Below are 20950 nucleotides of genomic sequence, written 5' to 3' on the forward strand. Positions count from 1 at the left end.
TCTACTTCGGTTTTTCAGTAGGCCAGAGTTTAAGAGCATTGCAGATGCAGCTACTGAGATGATTTGGGTCAATACTCAATCATCTTAATTTAAAACTAATTCTGCAGATCTCAGAAGCTTTATTAAATCAAAACTACAAATACTAAGGCTGAGATAAAAAGCAAAATCCAGTCAATTAAATGAGAAACGAATCTATTAAAATTGCAAACTAAAAGTGTTCAAGTTGCAAAAAAATTGAGGTGAAAAATGTTTCAAACCAACCAAAACTCGATATGGTATCAAATGCTCTCTATACCAACTAAAATAGAAACAAGAAGGAAAAAATGAGAATCATTCTAAAAGAAATTTGAAAAATAATAAGGTAATATTAGAAAAATATATCCAACCTGAAGCACACAACCTCATCCCATCCCATATATATCACTAGTGAACATCATCCTTAGGTTGTTAGCTCCATTATAGCAGCAACAATATCCCCATCTGCAGCTTTGAGTGCCTTGACAGCTTTTGACCTCGAGACTCCTGCTTGTGTCATTACCAACTCAATGTCCTTTGGTTCGACTCCAGTCTCATCTACTTCTTCATCGTCCTGAGCCGATGTTGATGGCTCGGGTTCAGGTTTGGAGATTACGTGACTGAGATCAGGAGCCTTAAATTGCTCAGCAGCCTGAGTCTGCAATTGCGAGCTCAAGTCCTCGATCTTAGCTTCTCCAAAAATAACATAGGTATCTGATGTGGGGCTCTTGAAGACATCCGGTTTTGAAATGATAAATAATATCTGAAATTCAACAGTTAATCAGTTATCGAGGCAGGGAAGTGATGAATGGTTAACAATAAGGAAAGGGGACTGACATTCTTGCTCTTCTTGATGGTGACTCGGCTAACACCCAGAATTGGTTTCATCCCAAGTTTCAACATTGCTTTGCGACTTTTCTTTTCGCTTCTGCTTTGTTTTGACCTACCTGCTCCTTCTCCATCATGGTGTCCTGATAGTACATACAATAGGGAAAAAGAAATACGGATCTCAATCTTAATATGAATAGAAGTGAAGAAATATTAACAACCATCAATGGATCACTCTTTTATATAAAGTGCAGTTCTGCAATTAACAAGAAACTTTGAACACAGTGATCAATAGAACTTGTATTGCATTAGTAAATATCAAATGTATTTCACAAGCCAGAAAAACTCTTTTGACTGCTTAAAACATTTTGCAGCATAGAAAGAACAAATAAAGAACTTTATGCATTGGCAATTTAATCTTTTCATTGATGAACACAAGATGGTATGACAATTTAAAAACTAGCACAGAGCACATTATGTTTCAACCCATAGGAAAAACTCCTCCATCTGGGGGAGGGGCAACTAGACTTTAGAGGTTTACAAGTTATGATTCGCATTAGTAGCACTAACATGATTGAACTGCAGGAACATAATTGATCAATCCAAGCTAAAACAGTATAAGCTTGATCTGAAGTTTGAGGAACATTCAAGACTTATGAAACCTATGCTGTTCGGACTCATTCATCATCCGACACATGGATATGGAGATATGATCTTCAAGATCCCTAAAAATCTAACGGTACCCATATCAGATATCCGACACATGACAGCCAATATCGGATACTAACCCAAATCCAAGTAACATAGCATGAAACTAACCACAATATTAAAACACATGAAAAGAGCTAAACCCACTAGTTGAAATACTCTGAGATCAACTAGACTAGGAAGTCAAGTAGAAGCATAATCCCAAAATCAAGCCCTAGTAGCTACTGACAATGGATCCAGTTCGCTTATCCATGCATATCAATTTATTTATTTTTTAAACTAAGCAAGCACAATTTAACCAAATACTAAACCACTATTTAAAATATTTCAATCCAAATCTAAAATTTTAAGAAATTACTGAATACGAATATTCACCTTCGGCATCATCTTCATCCTTGTCATCGTCCTCATCTTCATCGTCGTCTTCATCAACGTCAACTTCAACTACAGTTTGTTCCGACTGTGAAACCAAAACATAAAAATCAATGGAAAGGAAGAAACAAATATTTTTAGGAAATAAAAGGAGTAGAGAAAAGGATAAAAAAGTTACATCGACTTTTTGTTGTTCGAGATGAGCGGCGAGGATCTCTTCGATTTCTTTGTCGGTCTGGGCAGCCATTTTTGGTTCAGAGAAAAGAAGAAGAAAACACAAAACGTGAGACTATAATCAGAAGAACAAAACCGTAAAGGCTAAAACCCTACAAATGAAGCTTCTTTAATAAATTAAGGAGCGGGGTTGTTCTATTAAATTACAACTTTGACCCTTGTAGTAGTAAAATGAAGCTTTCTTAAATTAATTTCGGTAATTCATTTGTATTGTTAAAAATTAGCGTGATTAACCAAATAACTAGAAAATAACATGTGACGTACTAAGAATACCTCATACTAATGTACAAAAACTAATTTTTAACTAGTGTCGGATATTGGGATTAAATTTGTGAGGACTATTAAAATTTTTTTAAAAATTAGGAATTTAATTAGAATTAAAAACAAATTGGGGTCTAATTAAAATTTTTAATTTTTGTGGGATTAATGATAATTTGTAAAAGTTTTAAGAGAGCTTAATTATTTTTTTAAAAGAGGTATAATGAGAATTTTCAAAAATTTGAGGCGTAATTAGAATTTTTTTAAAATTCAATGGAGAAATGAAAATTTCTCAATTTTACGGGTTCGCCTTTGTTTTTAATAGTAGAAATTGATAGAATTTTTATCAAAATGACCAATTTACTCTTTAATTTAATGTATAGGGACTAATTTGCTCATTTTTTAAGTAAAGGAAGAAAATGCAATCCAACTTCTAATACATTATATAACATATTACTTTAAAATATGTTTTTCTAAAATAATATTTAACAATTTTATGCAATTTTCTTTTATTAAAATTTTAAGTATAAACAATTTAACAGATTTTTAAAATTTAAGATTCTATAATTTTTACATGATATAGATTAAGTAATTTATAAAAATAAAATGAAAATAATTTATGATAAAAGGGTAAAAGATAGTTATCTCTTCATGGTCAACTCTATGAAAATAATTTGTATGGTAGTTTGATGGTTTGATAGTTAAGGGTGTTCATTGTTCTAAGTATAGCCTGAGTCTGAGTCGCATTAATCGTGTTTGTTGTTTGGGATTTACCAAAAATAAAAGATATTTATCTCTTTATGGTTAGCGTTTATCCCCTGATTTCAAAAAATGCTCAATTATCTCTTTAGGAATGAAGAAAAATTTATAAATCCCATTGTGATCTATTTATAAATTTTTATTGATAAAAAATATAATCATCACTGGTAAAAAATTAAAAAAAAAAAAAAGAGAAGAAATTATATACCTACGGTCAATGAGGCCTTTCAAATATTGTAAAGCCACGAACCTTCGACGTTAAACAAATAGTTTAAGATTAATCAAAGCGTAGTAAGCTCCCTGTAGTCCCCTTGGCTGACAAAGGAAACTCCCTTTGTCTAACACAGCAATAAGATCACAATCTTGAATTGTGCTTAGCCTATGTGTTACACTGGTTCTTCGCTCCACCACTTGATCTAATGCCTCTTGCACCACTTTCTCAGATTCACTGTCAAGTGCACTGGTTGCTTCGTCTAATAATAACATTGTCGGATTCCTCAATATGGCTCGGGCTATGGCGATCCTTTGTTTTTGGTCTCCAGCTAGTTGCACATCTCTGTCTCCGCACCAGGGATTATAACCATCTACTAGATATCTGCAATGAAATCATGTGTGTTTGCAGCTTTGGCTGCTTCAATGATTTCGGACTCATCGGTTTTACCCGATGCTCCGTATGGTATGTTTTCCCTTAGAAAATAGTGTTGGAACTTCCTCATTAAGGTAACCATTAGATTCATCAGGTTCAATCCTTTTGCAGCGGTCTAATATCGTAAACAAATATCCAACAACCTCGACGCTCTTGGCCGAATCTGATGTCATGCTTGCAGCTTGAGCAATGAAAGTGCCGGTGCTAACCAAAATGAGCATTGTTTCAATGAAGGCTTTGGTAGTGATATATCCTTGACATATGAGTTCTCCACCGTACCAAAAATCAAAAGCCATAATACAAGCAGTAAGCAATTGAGCTGATCCAAGTCCAAGACCTGCAAGCCAAGATTGTCTAACAATCTCTTTTCTTGGACCTTTCGTGTGCTTTTTGCAGCATTTTCAAAATTTGGTCTTGAGATGAGAAGGCAGTAATTGTTCGATGGTTGGAAACTGCCTCTGCAGCAAGTTTGCTGCTATCTTGTTGTGCTATGATGGCTTTCTCGAACATTCTTTTAAGTATAGTAATTTGAGTATAGATGCTGAGGATGATGAGTGGTTGGAGAACAATCACGACAATGGCGAGTCTCCATGCAATGAATAGGCCCATAGCACAAGCTACAATAACACCCGAGATGGTTCGCACAACAAGAGGCACTGCATCACCAACTAATGACCTCACCTGGAAACATACAACACTCTTGGGATTATGTTTCCATATTCAGATGGCAAACCATTTGGAATACCAACAATCAAGTCATCTATATATTCTTTGTATATTTGGAATTTAATTTTTCTACATTTATTTCAAAGACTTTAGTCTCTCTACTTTTCAAAATTTAGGTCCAATTCTTAACACCCTTAAAATATTTTTGTTAAATTCAAATTTATTACAATACAAATTTTTCCGTGACATGGCTACAAATTCTTTTAATTTCAAATATCACTCTAGTGAATTTAATTAAAAAATTTTAACGGGATTGACAATTTGACTTGAATTTTGAAATATAACAAGTAAAGAAACTAAATTCTTGAAAATAAAAAATAGAGAGATTAAATTTCAAATATACGAAGAATATAAGAACTAGAAGCATTTTTTAACTAACTGAAAGAAAACCACTACATTAAACTAGAACTAAAAGCAAATCAAATCACAATATGATGGAATAATGTGGGTGTGTAGTTGTAAGGCACATTGCATTTTTAGAGAGAGAACTCAAGTTCAAACTCTGGGGATCTCATTGTTGAGAGTAATAATCATGAACCTTAAAATGATTAGTTTTCATGGACCATAAAATGGACATGAAGAATACCTTCACCATATAATAAAATAGTAGAGCCATATAATTCAATAGTCAAGTACCTAGAATTTAGCTAATTAGAGCAATTAATATTATTATTGTTGCAACAATTAGGAGGACGTAGATTTCGAGCAGCTTAAACACATATTTTTTTTTCCAGTTAAGGTGTTTTAATGCTTTCTGGTTAAAGTGGCTTCACTACACCAAATAAAATTGCACTTAAGCATCCCAAAGTAGCTCGTTTCCACTCAAGTAAAGTGAAGGCCAACAATTTCTTCAAAGATGGTGTAAACATCTTTTTTATCCTCAACATTCATTTCTCCAACTAGTGAAGCATGATCTAGTGAACTTGTTGTAATATTGTTTTCCATGTTTGTTGTATAAGCTAAGTCATCCATAGATAAATCATTATTTCCTTTTTCTAGGACTTGGTCTATTTGTTGACCATTAACTCATCATGTGACTCAATTTCCTTGACTTGGCCATCTTGGACAACAGCAATTAAATCTGCATGTTTAATGGCGGAAAGACGATGTGCAACGGTAATAGTTGTACGTCCAACAGAGGCATTATAAGAGCTTCTTGTACAATACTTTCAGATTCCGAGTCTAATGCACTTGTTGCCTCATCTAATAGAAGGATTTTGGGTGCTTTAATCATGGCTCTTGCTATAGCAATTCGTTGTTTCTGTCCACCAGACATTTGAACCCCTCTTGCGGCAATCTGTTTACAATTATCTTTAGATCATATATATGATCTATAGACTTAGTCAAGATAATAAAATATAGAAGATTCGGATGAGATTGAAAATAATAATGGTGGTAAGATTAAATATTTTAGTAGTGAAGTTGAAAACTGTAATAAAGAGATTGAAATTAGTAGTAAGATATGTGTTTAAATTTAATCACAGCACTTAGGAAAAAGTATAGTTAAGCAATTTGTTGATTTCTATCTAGGATAGCTAACATCATAGTGAGTATTCTACATTAGTTCTTGTTAAATTCTTCTTTTGGTGTTATGCTTGTATATATAATTAATTAGTGTGTGCATTATAATGGATATGTTGATAAAACTGGTAAGAATACATGAAAATCTATATATTAGGAGTTATATTGTATTTCGTTTCTTATATTAAATAAAATAGGCAAATTAGTCCTTATACGTTAGATTAAAGAGTAAATTAGTCATTTATGTTAAAAGTTTCATGCATTTGTACTGTTAAAAACTAGTATAGTTGACAGAATAACTAGGCAATGACACATGATATGCCATGTGTATCTCATGTTGGCGAACAAAAACTAATTTTTAATAGTAGAATTGGATGAAACTTTTAACAGGTAGATCAATTTACTGTTTGATCTAACATATAGGAACTAATTAATAGATAGAGCAAAATGTAATCTAACTCTTAATACAGAAGCCTGTACAATACTTTTACATGATAAAACGTAATAAAATACAAAAGATAAGCAAGCAAACCTGTGTGTAATATCCTTGAGGCAATTGGGAAATGAAATTATGAGCATAGGAAGCTTTAGTAACTTCAATAACCTCTTCCATTCTACCATCTTTCTTTCCAAATAGTATGTTCTCTTTAATGGTTGTTGCAAACAATGTGGGCTTCTGGCTAACCAACCCCATTTGTGACCTTGACCATTTGACCTCCAAGTGGGTCGCAAAACCTTTGCAACAATGATATCATAGTTGATTTTCCTAATCCACTACTTCCCACCAAGGCCATAGTCTTTCTTGCAGGAATTTTGAGACAAAAAATGTTGAAAACTATGCTCTTTGGCCTATAAGAGTATGCAAACTTGACTTGCTTGAATTCAACTTCCCCTAAAATGTTATCCAAAATTTCCCCTGCCATATTATCTAAATCTATTTTTGGGGTTCCTTTTATCTTTTTATCAATAAGTTTATAAACATGCTTCTATGAAAAGAGATTGTCTATAAACACTAACCATCTGTACCATGATATGACTGCGGCAATTGGATGAACCCTATCTGTTTAATAAAAAAAACAAAAATTAGATTGTGTCATGTACAAGGAAGAAGCTGAATGAACCTTGTACTTGCATGCAACACAAAATGTATTATTCCTAATTAATTAATTAATTGCCGCTTAAGTTGTAGCCAAGCAAGCTCCACGTAGCACACTGTATTTCATACAAACACACAAAACAGCTGCTTTCTTTAATCCTACACTTCCACAATTATTCTCTTTAATCCTGAATCTGCAAAACTATAAATATCCATTTTCATGAGACTCTTCTCATTCATCACACCTTCTTAAAACTATAAATATCCATTTTCTCATAAATTATTCTCATTCATCAATCGACTTTCTTACCAAACAATACAGCTTAACTCGGTCTCAGTTTCAGCTTCATTCATTCACTCAATTTTCTGATCTATATATAAGTCCATCCTTGTCTCAATTTTCTTTAGAGCAAAGCTGTCTCAAATGATGAAGCTCACTCGCCCTTTTCATGGAATTATTCTGATTCTCTTTGTCATGTTAGCCATAAATTCAACGTCTGCAACAACAAAGTACAATGTGTTAAGCTTTGGGGCTAAGCCTAATGGAAAAACTGACTCCACCAAGGCTTTCCTCATGGCATGGGAAGCAGCCTGTAGCTCAGCTGACTCCACTATGATATATGTACCCAAAGGCCGGTATTTGCTCGGTTCTATGGCCTTCAAAGGTGGCTGTAAAAGCCCTCAAATCACTATTAGAATTGACGGTACCCTGGTAGCCCCTCAGGATTATAGAGTACTAGGCAAGTCTACCGATTGGCTGAACTTTGAAGGAGTGAATGGCGTTTCAATCCTTGGTGGTGCACTTGATGCCAAAGGACCATCTCTCTGGGCTTGCAAAGCTTCCCACTCCAACTGTCCTTCCGGAGCTACGGTAGTAATCATTTTTCACTTCCTATATGATTCTAGGCTACACAATACTATATAATAAATAAATCTTTATCATCCATGAATTAACATGCTAATTTTCATTTGCGTGTGAGAGCAGACGTTAAGCTTTACCAACTCCAAGAACATTAGGATCCGTAGATTATTGTCCTTAAATAGTCAAATGTTTCACATCGTGATCAATGGATGCGAAAATGTACACGTCCAAGGAGTTAGCATCATCGCAGCAGGTGATAGCCCCAACACCGATGGCATCCATGTCCAATTATCCAAAAATGTGAATATCATAAAATGTTCAATTAAAACGGGAGATGACTGCATCTCGATTGGTCCCGGTACAAAAAACTTATGGGTCGAACAAGTCACTTGCGGTCCTGGTCATGGCATTAGGTACTTTGATATAAAATTATTTCCTTTTCATTTCTTTTAATTATTATTGGTATAATTGATTTGTTCCGATTTATTTCCACTTTGCAGCATTGGAAGTTTAGCAAAAGATTTGAAAGAGGAAGGAGTCCAAAATGTCACTATAAGAAAGACAACTTTTATGGAAACTCAAAATGGGCTGAGGATCAAGTCATGGGCTAGGCCTAGTACTGGATTTGTTCAAGGGGTTCGGTTTTTGGATTCTTTGATGAGAAATGTGCAAAATCCTATTGTAATTGATCAAAATTATTGCCCACACAATCTAAATTGTCCCAATCAGGTATAATATATTGCAATTATAGTATTAGTTCCAAATATTTTTAGGTTAAAAATTGTTAAATCAATAGCAAATGGAAATGCCCTTGATTTTTATTTATTTATTTTTGGTACATGTCACTTGAAGTGTTTGAACTAATCTTACTTATATTTCAATGATGATAGGTATCCGGAATTAAAATTAAAGATATCATATATGAAGGTATTCGAGGAACGTCATCCACACAAGTAGCTATAAAATTTGATTGTAGCCCGAAGAATCCATGCACTGGGATAAGATTGCAGAATGTCAATTTGTCATATTTGAATAAACCTGCTCAATCATCTTGTTCCAATGTTCGTGGGAAAGCATTGAATTTAGTTCGACCAGAAAGCTGCTTATAAATCTTGGAGATCAATTGGTGGAAAACATAATTTCTCCTCTTATTTATAAATGTATTTATTCGGTGAAAATTATTTATTCTTTCTATACAATAATAAATAAATGTAAAAATTGTTTGACTTATTCTTCTCTACCAACAAAATTTAATTTGATTTAATGTTACAACCGTCATTACATCATTCCTTAGTTTGTAAATTAATTGCGAGAATAACTCGACAATTAGCTCTTGCAAGTAGAATAATCTTAAGAGACATTCCTAAAATTTAACTTGCCAACATCCTTACGAATTAGAAAAACTCAATTCTAAGTAGCAAACTCAAATACGCGATTTGTTTTAATTAGATCACTCATTCCCATAGCATAACTCAACTGCTCTCTTAATTGAACTCTGCTAACTTGCTCTAACTATTAGAATAAAGACACAATTATAGATCTTACTCTAATTAAAATCATCCATATATTTCAAGAGTACATGGAAGAACTAGATCTTGATAATATTAATGATCCATATTCAAATTCAAATGATAATGAGTATATGTTAAATATTAAAAAGAAAATAACCCAACAAATATGCACTAGAACAATTGAATAAAATTGCATATGATGTGTGTTTTTCTTCTTAGTTTTATTAGTAATACATATGATGATTTAATTTTAATTTTTGTTACTTGCTTAGAAATTATTTTTATCATACTAATATTTTTAAAAATATAAATCATATAACTGTGTAATTACAATTTATACTACCAAACATGACATAGAGACTTACGATGTACTTATACTCTATCAATCAAATACGTCTAGGAAATTACAATTTTTATAATTATAAGAAAGTATAATTACTATTCTAATAATTACACTTTTATTCAATTATTTTATAAAGTCAAACAGATCCCAAAAAATTAATTATAAGTAAATTGTAAACTCAAAACATTTGGAAGTCTACACAAATACGAATTAGGACAAATAATTGAATTAGTAAGAAACTTGATAAGAATGCATACATATAATTGTGTATATGTGTGTGTGAGAGAGAGACCACTTGCATACATATAAATTAGAAAAGGCTTTACGTTCCTTCAAAAATAAAACAAGGCTTTACATTAATTCAACATTAAGTTAAATTCCATTTTATTAAATATTTAACCGATATTTTAATTATAATTGTAAGGTTAAATGTTTATCATGGATGATGTTTCGGTTTAAATTTTATTGATTTATTATATATAAAAATTACAATATAACTTAATTTGTATAAGAGAAGGTATTTTAATAATTTTACAACTGAATTGAGTTGATGTGAAGTTGATTGGTGACATGAATATCAGTAAAACATTAATATAAGTATAGATATAGATGTTTTGACTTGGTTGGAAGTGATGCGGTTTGAGATGCATCTCCTACTTCTAATAATATAGATATGGATAATGGTGGCTTTAAATAAACTCCCTTTTGATTTTGTAAAATAGGAGCAATGATTGTATAAAATACCATAAAATCAGGGTTTTGGTAGCTTTAAAGAACTCCCCATTGCTATGCCAGATTAACAGGAAACTGAGTTCAACAGCAATCATTGCCAAATACAATATAAGCTTATATGACTGCGGGAGTTTGATGAAACGTATCTTTGGGATAAATAAAAGAACAATTAGATTGTCTCATGTGCAAGCAAGAAGGTGATGGCATTCCTTCTTACATTCAACACCAAATGTATTATTAGCATCTAATTAGTTAAATGCAGCTTAAGTTGTAGCCAAGCAAGCTGCGAATAGCACACTGTATTTCATACACACACACAAAAACGGCACCTTTCTTTAATCCTACACTTTCACTATTATACATTTATACTCTTTAATTATCCTGAATCTGCTAACCTATAAATATCCATTTCTCATAAATTCTTCTCATTCATCAATCGACTTTCTTACTAGAGTTTAGCCCGGTTTCAGTTTCAGCTTCATTCATTCACTCAATTTTCTGATCTATATAGTAGTCCATCCTTGTCTCAATTTTCTTTAGAGCAAAGCTGTCTCAAATGATGAACCTCACACGTCCTTCTCATTCCATTCTTCTCATTCTCTTTTTCATGTTAGCCATAAATTCAACGTCTGCATTAACAAAGTACAATGTGTTAAACTTTGGGGCTAAGCCTAATGGAAAAACTGACTCCACCAAGGCTTTCCTCATGGCATGGAAAGCAGCCTGTGCCTCAGCTGACTCCACCATCATATATGTACCAAAAGGCCGGTATTTGCTCGGTTCTATGGCCTTCCAAGGTGGCTGCAAAAGCCCTCAAATCATTTTCAGAATTGACGGCACCCTGGTCGCCCCTCAAGATTATCGAGTACTAGGCAAATCTGCCGATTGGCTGAGTTTTGAAGGAGTGAATGGCGTTTCAATCCTTGGTGGTGCACTTGATGCCAAAGGGCCATCTCTCTGGGCTTGCAAAGCTTCCCACTCCAACTGTCCTTCCGGAGCTACGGTAGTATTCATTTTTCACTTCCTATATGATTCTAATTAAGCCTTTATCGTGGATGTAATTGACTTACTAGTTTTGATTTGTGTGTGAGAGCAGACGTTAAGCTTTACCAATTCCAAGAACATCAGGATCCGTAGCTTATTGTCTTTAAATAGCCAAATGTTTCACATCGTGATCAATGGATGTGAAAATGTGAATGTCCAAGGGGTTAGGATCATCGCGGCAGGTAATAGCCCCAACACCGATGGCATACATGTCCAATCATCCAAGAATGTAAATATCATAAAATGCTCAATCAAAACTGGAGACGACTGCATCTCAATTGGTCCCGGTACCAAGAATTTATGGATCGAACAAATCACTTGTGGTCCTGGCCATGGCATTAGGTACTTCATACTTGGATATAAAATTAATTAATTTTTTTATTATGTATTATTATTGATATAATTGGTTTATTTCGATTTATTTGCCCTTTGCAGCATTGGAAGTTTAGCAAAAGATTTAAAAGAGGAGGGGGTTCAAAATGTCACAGTAAGAAATACGATTTTTTTGGGCACTCAAAATGGCCTAAGGATCAAGTCATGGGCTAGGTAGTACTGGATTTGTTCAAGGAGTTCGATTTATGGATCCTTTGATGAGAAATGTGCAAAATCCTATTGTAATTGATCAGAACTATTGCCCACACAATCTAAACTGTCCCAATCAGGTATAATATATTGCAATTATAGTATTAATTCCAAATATTTTTAGGTTAAAAATTGTTAAACCAATAGGAAATGAAAATGCCCTTGATTTTTATTTATTTTTGGTACATGTCACTTGGAGCGGTTGAACTAATTTTTCTTATATTTCAATGAGGGTAGGTATCCGGAATTAAAATTAAAGATATTATATACGAAGGTATTCGAGGAACGTCATCCACAGAGGTAGCTATAAAATTTGATTGTAGCCCGAAGAATCCATGCACTGGGATACGATTGCAGAATGTCAATTTGTCATATTTGAATAAACCTGCTCAATCATCTTGTTCCAATGTTCGTGGGAAAGCATTGAATTTAGTTCGACCAGAAAGTTGCTTATGAATCTTGGAGTTCAATTGACGGAAGACGAAATTTCTCCGCCTCTTTTTTATACATGTATTTATCGGGTGAAAATTATTTATTCTTTCTGTATAATAATAAATAAATGTAAATGTTTGATTTATTCTTCTTAACCAACAAAATTTTATTTAATTTAATGTCACGTCAGTCGTTGATTTGATTTAATGTCACATCAGTAGTTGTTAAGACAGTGATTACTTTATTCTTTAGTTTGTAAATTACCTAGGAGAACAATTAGACAATTAGCCATTGTGAGTCAAACCAAAAATTGAAAGAAATAAAACATCTTGTACTCCAAATTTTAAATTTTGGCCTATTGATTAAGTGTTTTTCTCTTCAAGAATAACTTAGATTTGAATGGTGGTTGTACTCCAAACGCACAAAACGCCAGCTTTCTTCAATCCTACACTTCCACTATTATACACATATACTCTTTTCTACTCTTAAACTTAATTATCCTCAATCTGCTAAACTATAAATATCTATTTTCTCTGCAACTCTTCTCATTCATCAATCACCTACTTATCAAACAATACAGCTTAACTCGCTTTCAGTTTCACCTTGTTTCACTACTTCCATCACTCTGTCTCAAATGATGAGCCTCACACGTCCTTCTCATGCCTTTTTTCTCATTCTCTTTTTCATGTTAGCCATAAATTCAACGTCTGCAACAACAAAGTACAATGTGTTTAACTTTGGGGCCTAATGGAAAAACTGACTCTTCCACCAAGGCTTTCCTCATGGCATGGGAAGCAACCTGTAGCTCATCTGACTCCACTATGATATCTATACCCAAAGGCCGGTATTTACTAGGTTCTATGGCCTTCCAAGGTGGCTGCAAAAGCCCTCAAATCACTATGATATAATCAACGGCACCCTGGTAGCCCCTCAGGATTATAGAGTACTAGGCAAATCTACCGATTGGCTGAGCTTTGAAGGAGTGAATGGCGTTTCAATCCTTGGTGGTGCCCTTGATGCCAAAGGACCATCTCTCTGGGCTTGCAAAGCTTCCCATTCCAACTGTCCTTCTGGAGCCACGGTACTATTATATTTCACTTTTCATTTTTCACTTAAATTCCTGTATGATTCAAATTAAGTCTTTATCATCCATGTAATTGAGTTGCTATTTTCGATTTGTTTGTGAGAGCAGACGTTAAGCGTTACCAACTCCAAGAACATTAGGATCCGTAGTTTATTGTCCTTAAATAGCCAAATGTTTCACATCGTGATCAATGGATGTGAAAATGTGAATGTCCAAGGGGTTAGGATCATTGCGGCAGGCAATAGCCCCATGACGCCGATGGCATCCATGTCCAATTATCCAAGAATGTGAATATCATAAAATGCTCAATCAAAACTGGAGACGATTGCATCTCGATTGGTCCCGATACCAAGAATTTATGGGTCGAACAAGTCACTTGCGGTCCTGGCCATGACATTAGGTACTTGGATATAAAATTAATTTTTTATTATGTATTATTATTGATATAATTGGTTTATTTCGATTTATTTGTACTTTGTAGCATTGAAAGTTTAGCAAAAGATTTGAAAGAGGAAGGAGTCCACAATATTACAGTGAAAAAGACAATCTTTTTAGGCACTCAAAATGGGCTAAGGATTTGTTCAAGGGATTCGGTTTATGGATTCTTTGATGGTAAATATGCCAAATCCTATTGTAATTGACTAGAATTATTGCCGACACAATCTAAACTGTCCCAATCAGGTATAATATATTGCAATTATAATATAAATGTAAAATATTTTTAGGTTAAAAATGGTTGAACCAATTAAGGTCATTGATTGTTATTATTGGGTCTATGCCACTTGAAGTGATTAAATTAATCTTGTTTATATTTCAATTGTTGTAGGTATCTGGAATTAAAATTAAAGATATCATATATGAAGGTATTCGAGGAACGTCATCCACACAAGCAGCTATAAAATTCAATTGTAGTTCGAAGAATCCATGTACTGGAATAAGATTGTAGAATATCAATTTATCATATTTGAATAAACCTATTCAATCATCTTGTTCTAATGTTCGTAGGAAAGCAATGAATTTAGTTTGACCAGAAAGTTGCTTATAAATCTTGAAGACCAATCAACGGAAAACGAAATTTCTCCTTCTCTTTTTTATACATGTATTTATCGATGTGAAAATTATTTATTCTTTCTATATAATAAATAAATGTAAAAATTGTTTGATTTATTCTTCTCTACCAACAAAATTTAATCACCCATAGCACTTGATTGATGTAGAATCCGTATGCTCAAAAAACTTTCAATAAGTCACAATCAAAGTAGAGATGGATTATTTCTATTAAGGACACGTGAAAATCTCTTTAAAAATTTACATAAAAATTTACAGAAAACGAAAGACATAAGAAAGAGTTGGTTACCACTAAATTCTTTGTCACCCTGTTTAATCTCCCACTAAATATATGGTAACCACATGAAAAGTACCATAGTAGATTTGACCATAGGTGAGATTCTAACCTTTTGGATATCAATATAAAAAAGCTTCAAATATCATCATTGAAGACTTGGTCATAATTGAAATCATATTGAATGGTCTAGATATCACAACCAGAAGCTTCGAATATTATCAATCAAATTTTCTATTGAACATTTCCGTTATCACCATTGAAAGTTTCGAATATCGTCATCGAAGACTTGATTGAAATCAAAATCATATTGAACGTTTAGGAGCTTTGAATATCACCATCGAAGACTTCAAACCAAACAAATTTCTTATTAAACATTTTGGATATCACCACCGAAAGCTTCGAATATTGCCATTGAAAACTTAGCCGTAATTGAAATCATATAAACGTTTTGAGATATCACCGCAAGAAGTTTTGAATATCACCATTTGAAGACTTTAAACCAATCTATTGAACATTCGAATATCACCTCCGATCATTCATTTTCTAACAAATTCTATCTCCTTTTGTTCTTGAAGAATTCCCTTATTTACACGTGATGTAAAGTCCAAAACAATACAAGTGCTTCATGATATAATGCACATGCTATGATGATATCAATGAAGGATGTGGTTATGATGTCCTGACCAAAATGACTATGTGCTTACGAAAAGAGTTATGTACAATTATGCACTATTAATGCAATGAAGGAAAAGAGGCAAATGGTCATGTCAGATGCAAATGTGATGCAAACACAAGGGTGCATAAGTTGCTAGATGCCCCCTTCACTCTTCCCTAAACTTGGCTTCATTTCTCTTTATTCTCATTTTTCACACATTTTCAAAACTTCATATGAATAATTCCAAATTCATGCGTAAATTTATATATATAAGGAAAACCCATTTCATCTAAAAAATAAAACCTCTGAAAATTCAATACGAAATTTCGAAAGATAAATGGAAAATAATTGATTAAGTAAACATTATTATGATAATTAAATTTTTTTAGGAGAATCAAATAGAGAAAGTTGTGGCCATTGATGAGAATCCTAGAGCAAAGAAGAAAGATATTCAATGTTATGAGTGTGAAGAGTATGGCCATGTACAATCTGAGTGTGCAAACTTGAAAGTGAAGTCTCTCAGCATAACTTGGAGTGATGAGGATGCCTCAAGCAACTCAGATTCAGATGGAAAACACTTGAGCAATTATATGGCCTTCACTACTAAAGTCAGTACCCTTGTTTCGGTAGCCTTTGACGTAGATGATGGTTTAGAGGAAAAACTAGTGTTGAGTTTCTGCAAACCTACAATACTATGCTGGAAAAAAGGAAGTATGCGAAGTGAATGCAAAGCTGATAAATTAGAACTTCAAACTCCATGAAGAAAACCAAAATTTAATCGAATAGATGAAGGTGAATGATTCTCTACTTAATGATAAAACTGTCCGTTTGGAAGCTACAAATGAAGATCTTGTAGTTAGTCAATCCATGCTAGAAAAATTCAATGCCGATAGTGGTAAACTTAATGAAATTCTTGTTGCTGGAAAAAAGAGTGAAAGAAAATGTGGCATTGGATGTGTTGAGAAGAAGGGAAAAATTGTGATGAAAAATCAAATAGTTTTTGTCAAAGCCACAAATAATATTGACCAAGAAACCTACGTTGATTCATGTTAAAAAGAAAGTAATCTCTAATCATTTAGTTACTTGTCATTGTTGTGGAGTTTCTAGTCATATCGGACCTAGAAAGATCAAATGTGGAAACAAGCAGTGACAGAACCAATGCCCATTGCCTTGGCACTGCGCGAGGTCAGAAGAAAAAAATTTGTATGGAGGAGAAATGAGAGGTCATCTCATGGAATGGAGGAGTACAAGAAGAGATATATTATCTGTGATTATTGTAGTATGGTTGGTAATATCATACCATATTTTTATAAGATGTTGAATGACGGAATTATTAGAAAACAAGTTGCAACACAACCTCAATACAACTAGAAACAAATATGAGTGAGAAAAGATCAATGGTTGATTGATGCTAGAGTGAAACATGAAGTGACAACTGATGTAATAACTTTTGAAAATCAGCATGACGATATTTCTACTCCATCAAGATCTTGTGGTAAATAATCTTCTTGTTTCACAAGTTACAATTATCACCTATAGAGCTGTTGATGAGTTAACATCCATTGCACCCCAGTTGAAACGTCTTATTGAGGAGGAGTGTATTGATGCTACTACTAAGCGGGAGTCTGTTGATGCTACAATTATGGGGGAGTTTTCTTCTTTATCATACGTGTTGTTATTTGTTTTATTTAATTATGGTTTTTGGTAAAAAACTGCTTAAGGGCGAGTGAAAGTAGTAAACTATCCAGACAAGAGCCCCTCCCACCCCCTTAGTTACACCCCTGTATCTGAAGTCCCAAAAGTTCTTGATTCGAGCTGATGCCACGGCCTGGCACCGTGGTTCTTGTGTGGGTAGTTTACTACTTTCACTTGCCTCGGCTCACCCTCGTGACTTTCTCTTCCAAAAAAATAAACTTGCGATTTCACGCCACGACCTCCAAGAACCCATGTCACGACTTTGGAGTAAGACAAGTTATTGTCTAAGAAGGCTGCGGCCTTGCGCCGTGACATGGACACCAATAATAGCTGCAGCCTTAGGAGGTCGCGCCTTGCGCTAAGGTGTACGTTTAGAGTAGAAAATTAGGAAGCGTGTATACAATTAAGAAAAGGCTTTACATTAATTCAGTATCAAGTTAACGGCCAGCCTTGAATCTCATTCCATTTAAATTCTTTTAAGAAATATTATTAATAATAAGAAACAGAGTTCAACAGCAGTCATTAGTAAACCATTAGTAACATCAAAGTAAACAAACTCAAACCTGAAGTCAGAAGAAAAAAGCACCTTGTACAAGGAAAATTAGATTTTCTCATGTACAAGGAAGAAGGTGCATTCATCACAAATGTATTATAATTAGCATCTTATTAAATGTATTAATTAACTGGCGCTTAAGTTGTAGCCAAACAAGCAGCGGATATTCCATACAAACACACAAAATGCCAGCTTTCTTCAATCCTACACTTTCATAATTATACTCTTTAATTATCCTGAATCTGCTAAACTATAAATACCTATCTTCTCTGTAACTCTTCTCATTCATCAATTAAATATCCATTTTCTCTGTAACTCTTCTCATTCATCAATAAAATATCCAATTTCTCTGTAACTCTTCTTATTCATCAATCACCTTCTTAACAATCAATACACCTTAACTCTCTACTTCCATCACTGTCTCAAATGATGAACCTGTCACGTCCTTCTCATTCTATTCTTCTCATTCTCTTTTTCATGTTAGCCATAAATTCAACGTCTGCATTAACAAAGTACAATGTGTTAAACTTTGGGGCTAAGCCTAATGGAAAAACTGACTCCACCAAGGCTTTCCTCATGGCATGGAAAGCAGCCTGTGCCTCAGCTGACTCCACCATCATATATGTTCCAAAAGGCCGGTATTTGCTCGGTTCTATGGCCTTCCAAGGTGGCTGCAAAAGCCCTCAAATCATTTTCAGAATTGACGGCACCCTGGTCGCCCCTCAAGATTATCGAGTACTAGGCAAATCTACCGATTGGCTGAGCTTTGAAGGAGTGAATGGCGTTTCAATCCTTGGTGGTGCACTTGATGCCAAAGGACCATCTCTCTGGGCTTGCAAAGCTTCCCATTCCAACTGTCCTTCTGGAGCCACGGTACTATTATATTTCACTTTTCATTTTTCACTTAAGTTCCTGTATGATTCAAAATTAAGTCTTTATCATCCATGTAATTGACTTGCTATTTTCGATTTGTTTGTGAGAGCAGACGTTAAGCTTTACCAACTCCAAGAACATTAGGATCCGTAGTTTATTGTCCTTAAATAGCCAAATGTTTCACATCGTGATCAATGGATGTGAAAATGTGAATGTCCAAGGGGTTAGGATCATCGCCGCAGGTAATAGCCCCAACACCGATGGCATCCATGTCCAATTATCCAAGAATGTGAATATCATAAAATGCTCAATCAAAACTGGAGACGACTGCATCTCAATTGGTCCCGGTACCAAGAATTTATGGGTCGAACAAGTCACTTGCGGTCCTGGCCATGGCATTAGGTACTTGGATATAAAATTAATCTTTTTTATTATGTATTATTATTATTGAATAATTGGTTTATTTCGATTTATTTGCACTTTGCAGTATTGGAAGTTTAGCAAAAGATTTGAAAGAGGAAGGAGTCCAAAATATTACAATGAAAAAGACAATCTTTTTAGGCACTCAAAATGGGTTGAGGATTAAGTCATGGGCCAGGCCTAGCACTGGATTTGTTCAAGGGGTTCGGTTTATGGATTCTTTAATGGTAAATGTGCAAAATCCTATTGTAATTGACCAGAACTATTGCCCACACAATCTAAATTGTCCCAACCAGGTATAATATATTGCAATTATAGTATTAACTCCAAATATTTTCAGGTTAAAAATGGTTGAACCAATTAAGGTCATTGATTTTTATTTATTTTGGGTCTATGCCACTTGAAGTGATTAAATTAATCTTGTTTATATTTCAATGGTTGTAGGTATCTGGAATTAAAATTAAAGATATCATATATGAAGGTATTCGAGGAACGTCATCCACACAAGTAGCTATAAAATTTGATTGTAGTTCAAAGAATCCATGCACTGGAATAAGATTGCAGAATGTTAATTTGTCATATTTGAATAAACCTGCTCAATCATCTTGTTCTAATGTTCGTGGGAAAGCATTGAATTTAGTTCGACCAGAAAGTTGCTTATAAATCTTGGAGATCAATTGGTGGAAAACAAAATTTCCCCTTCTCTTTTTTATACATGTATTTCTCGAGTATGAATTATTTATTCTTTCTAGATAAATAATAAATAAGTGTTGTAAAAATTCTTTGATTGGTTTTAAAGAAAAATCTTTTAGTTTCCCAGCCATCAAAATTTTACTAGAAAATAAAAATGTTGCCCATTACAAACGAAACATAAACGCACAAGGTTAAAAGCAACAATGCCATGTTTGATTCAGGAGAATGGCAAAGCCCTACAATCCCCATGCAACACGCCACACTGACTCGAGCGTTTGATTCATTGAGTTGGGTCATTTTGTGGAATCATCATTCAAGCATTTTTGTTTCACATCACCGGATAACAATTCAATAGTGCTATTACAATCCACACAGAATTGAAGAAAGGAAAATTTTCAAGAATATATTTCACTTTGTTTGTTGTTTCATTCAATTAATAAAGTTAGAAATATCAAATATCGTAGTCTTGACACACCATCTCTCTTCAATACTTGGGTTATGATTCATACTATCTCTATAGTAAAAAGTAAGGTTGTTGATATTGAATGGGTAACTTAACTCTTGAACAAGTCAAATTGTGTATATCCTTTAAACGTCACTGAATTCAAGTGCCAATAATGGTGTAAGCAATTTACTATATTATAGTTGTTTTGCTACATTGCAGTATGGAGTATGTTAGTGCCAATTTTATCTCTTTGCTACAACGTCGATTGCAACGAGTAGCATAGCTCGCAGCAGGATAAAACTTGCGTTATATTGATTGACATATATTTTACCAAACTTTATGAGTTTTTGTTTGATGGATCTCAAAGTGGGTCTATTGCCCATTTATTTCCTTTTTTTTTTAACACTTTTGAGTTTTAATCAAGGTTGTTTGAATTGGATTGGACTGGACCTGAAATTGGTCGGAGTATCGGTTTGGAGAAGGGCATTGAACCAGTTGACTTAGGAACCGATATTGAT

The 20950-nt window shown here is 33.9% G+C and overlaps 3 protein-coding genes and 3 pseudogenes across 3 annotated transcripts; 4 read left to right on the plus strand and 2 right to left on the minus strand.

Annotated features, from left to right (window-relative positions):
• Positions 1-175: 175 nt before the first annotated feature.
• Positions 176-2247, minus strand: LOC105784006 (nascent polypeptide-associated complex subunit alpha-like protein 1). The gene is made up of 4 exons (XM_012609749.2): positions 2102-2247; positions 1927-2011; positions 853-986; positions 176-778 (listed from the first exon to the last, which is right to left on the minus strand). The coding sequence occupies exons 1-4, from the start codon at positions 2168-2170 to the stop codon at positions 440-442; spliced, it is 627 nt and encodes a 208-aa protein (XP_012465203.1). The 5' UTR covers positions 2171-2247; the 3' UTR covers positions 176-439.
• A 1185-nt stretch (positions 2248-3432) lies between these two features.
• LOC105781270 (ABC transporter B family member 15-like) lies at positions 3433-7096 on the minus strand (annotated as a pseudogene).
• A 406-nt stretch (positions 7097-7502) lies between these two features.
• LOC105781979 (polygalacturonase) lies at positions 7503-9134 on the plus strand. Its single transcript, XM_012606484.2, has 4 exons — positions 7503-8034; positions 8149-8438; positions 8526-8754; positions 8916-9134. The coding sequence occupies exons 1-4, from the start codon at positions 7588-7590 to the stop codon at positions 9132-9134; spliced, it is 1185 nt and encodes a 394-aa protein (XP_012461938.1). The 5' UTR covers positions 7503-7587.
• Positions 9135-11167: 2033 nt separating this feature from the next.
• Positions 11168-12693, plus strand: LOC105781890 (polygalacturonase-like; annotated as a pseudogene).
• A 661-nt stretch (positions 12694-13354) lies between these two features.
• LOC105781271 (polygalacturonase-like) lies at positions 13355-16514 on the plus strand (annotated as a pseudogene).
• A 1913-nt stretch (positions 16515-18427) lies between these two features.
• LOC105781272 (polygalacturonase) lies at positions 18428-19957 on the plus strand. Its single transcript, XM_052626482.1, has 4 exons — positions 18428-18874; positions 18987-19276; positions 19362-19590; positions 19739-19957. Exons 1-4 carry the CDS (start codon positions 18428-18430, stop codon positions 19955-19957), a joined length of 1185 nt encoding a protein of 394 aa, XP_052482442.1.
• Positions 19958-20950: the final 993 nt, after the last annotated feature.

This window comes from Gossypium raimondii, chromosome 13, assembly GCF_025698545.1.
Source record: "Gossypium raimondii isolate GPD5lz chromosome 13, ASM2569854v1, whole genome shotgun sequence".
NCBI lineage: Eukaryota > Viridiplantae > Streptophyta > Magnoliopsida > Malvales > Malvaceae > Gossypium > Gossypium raimondii.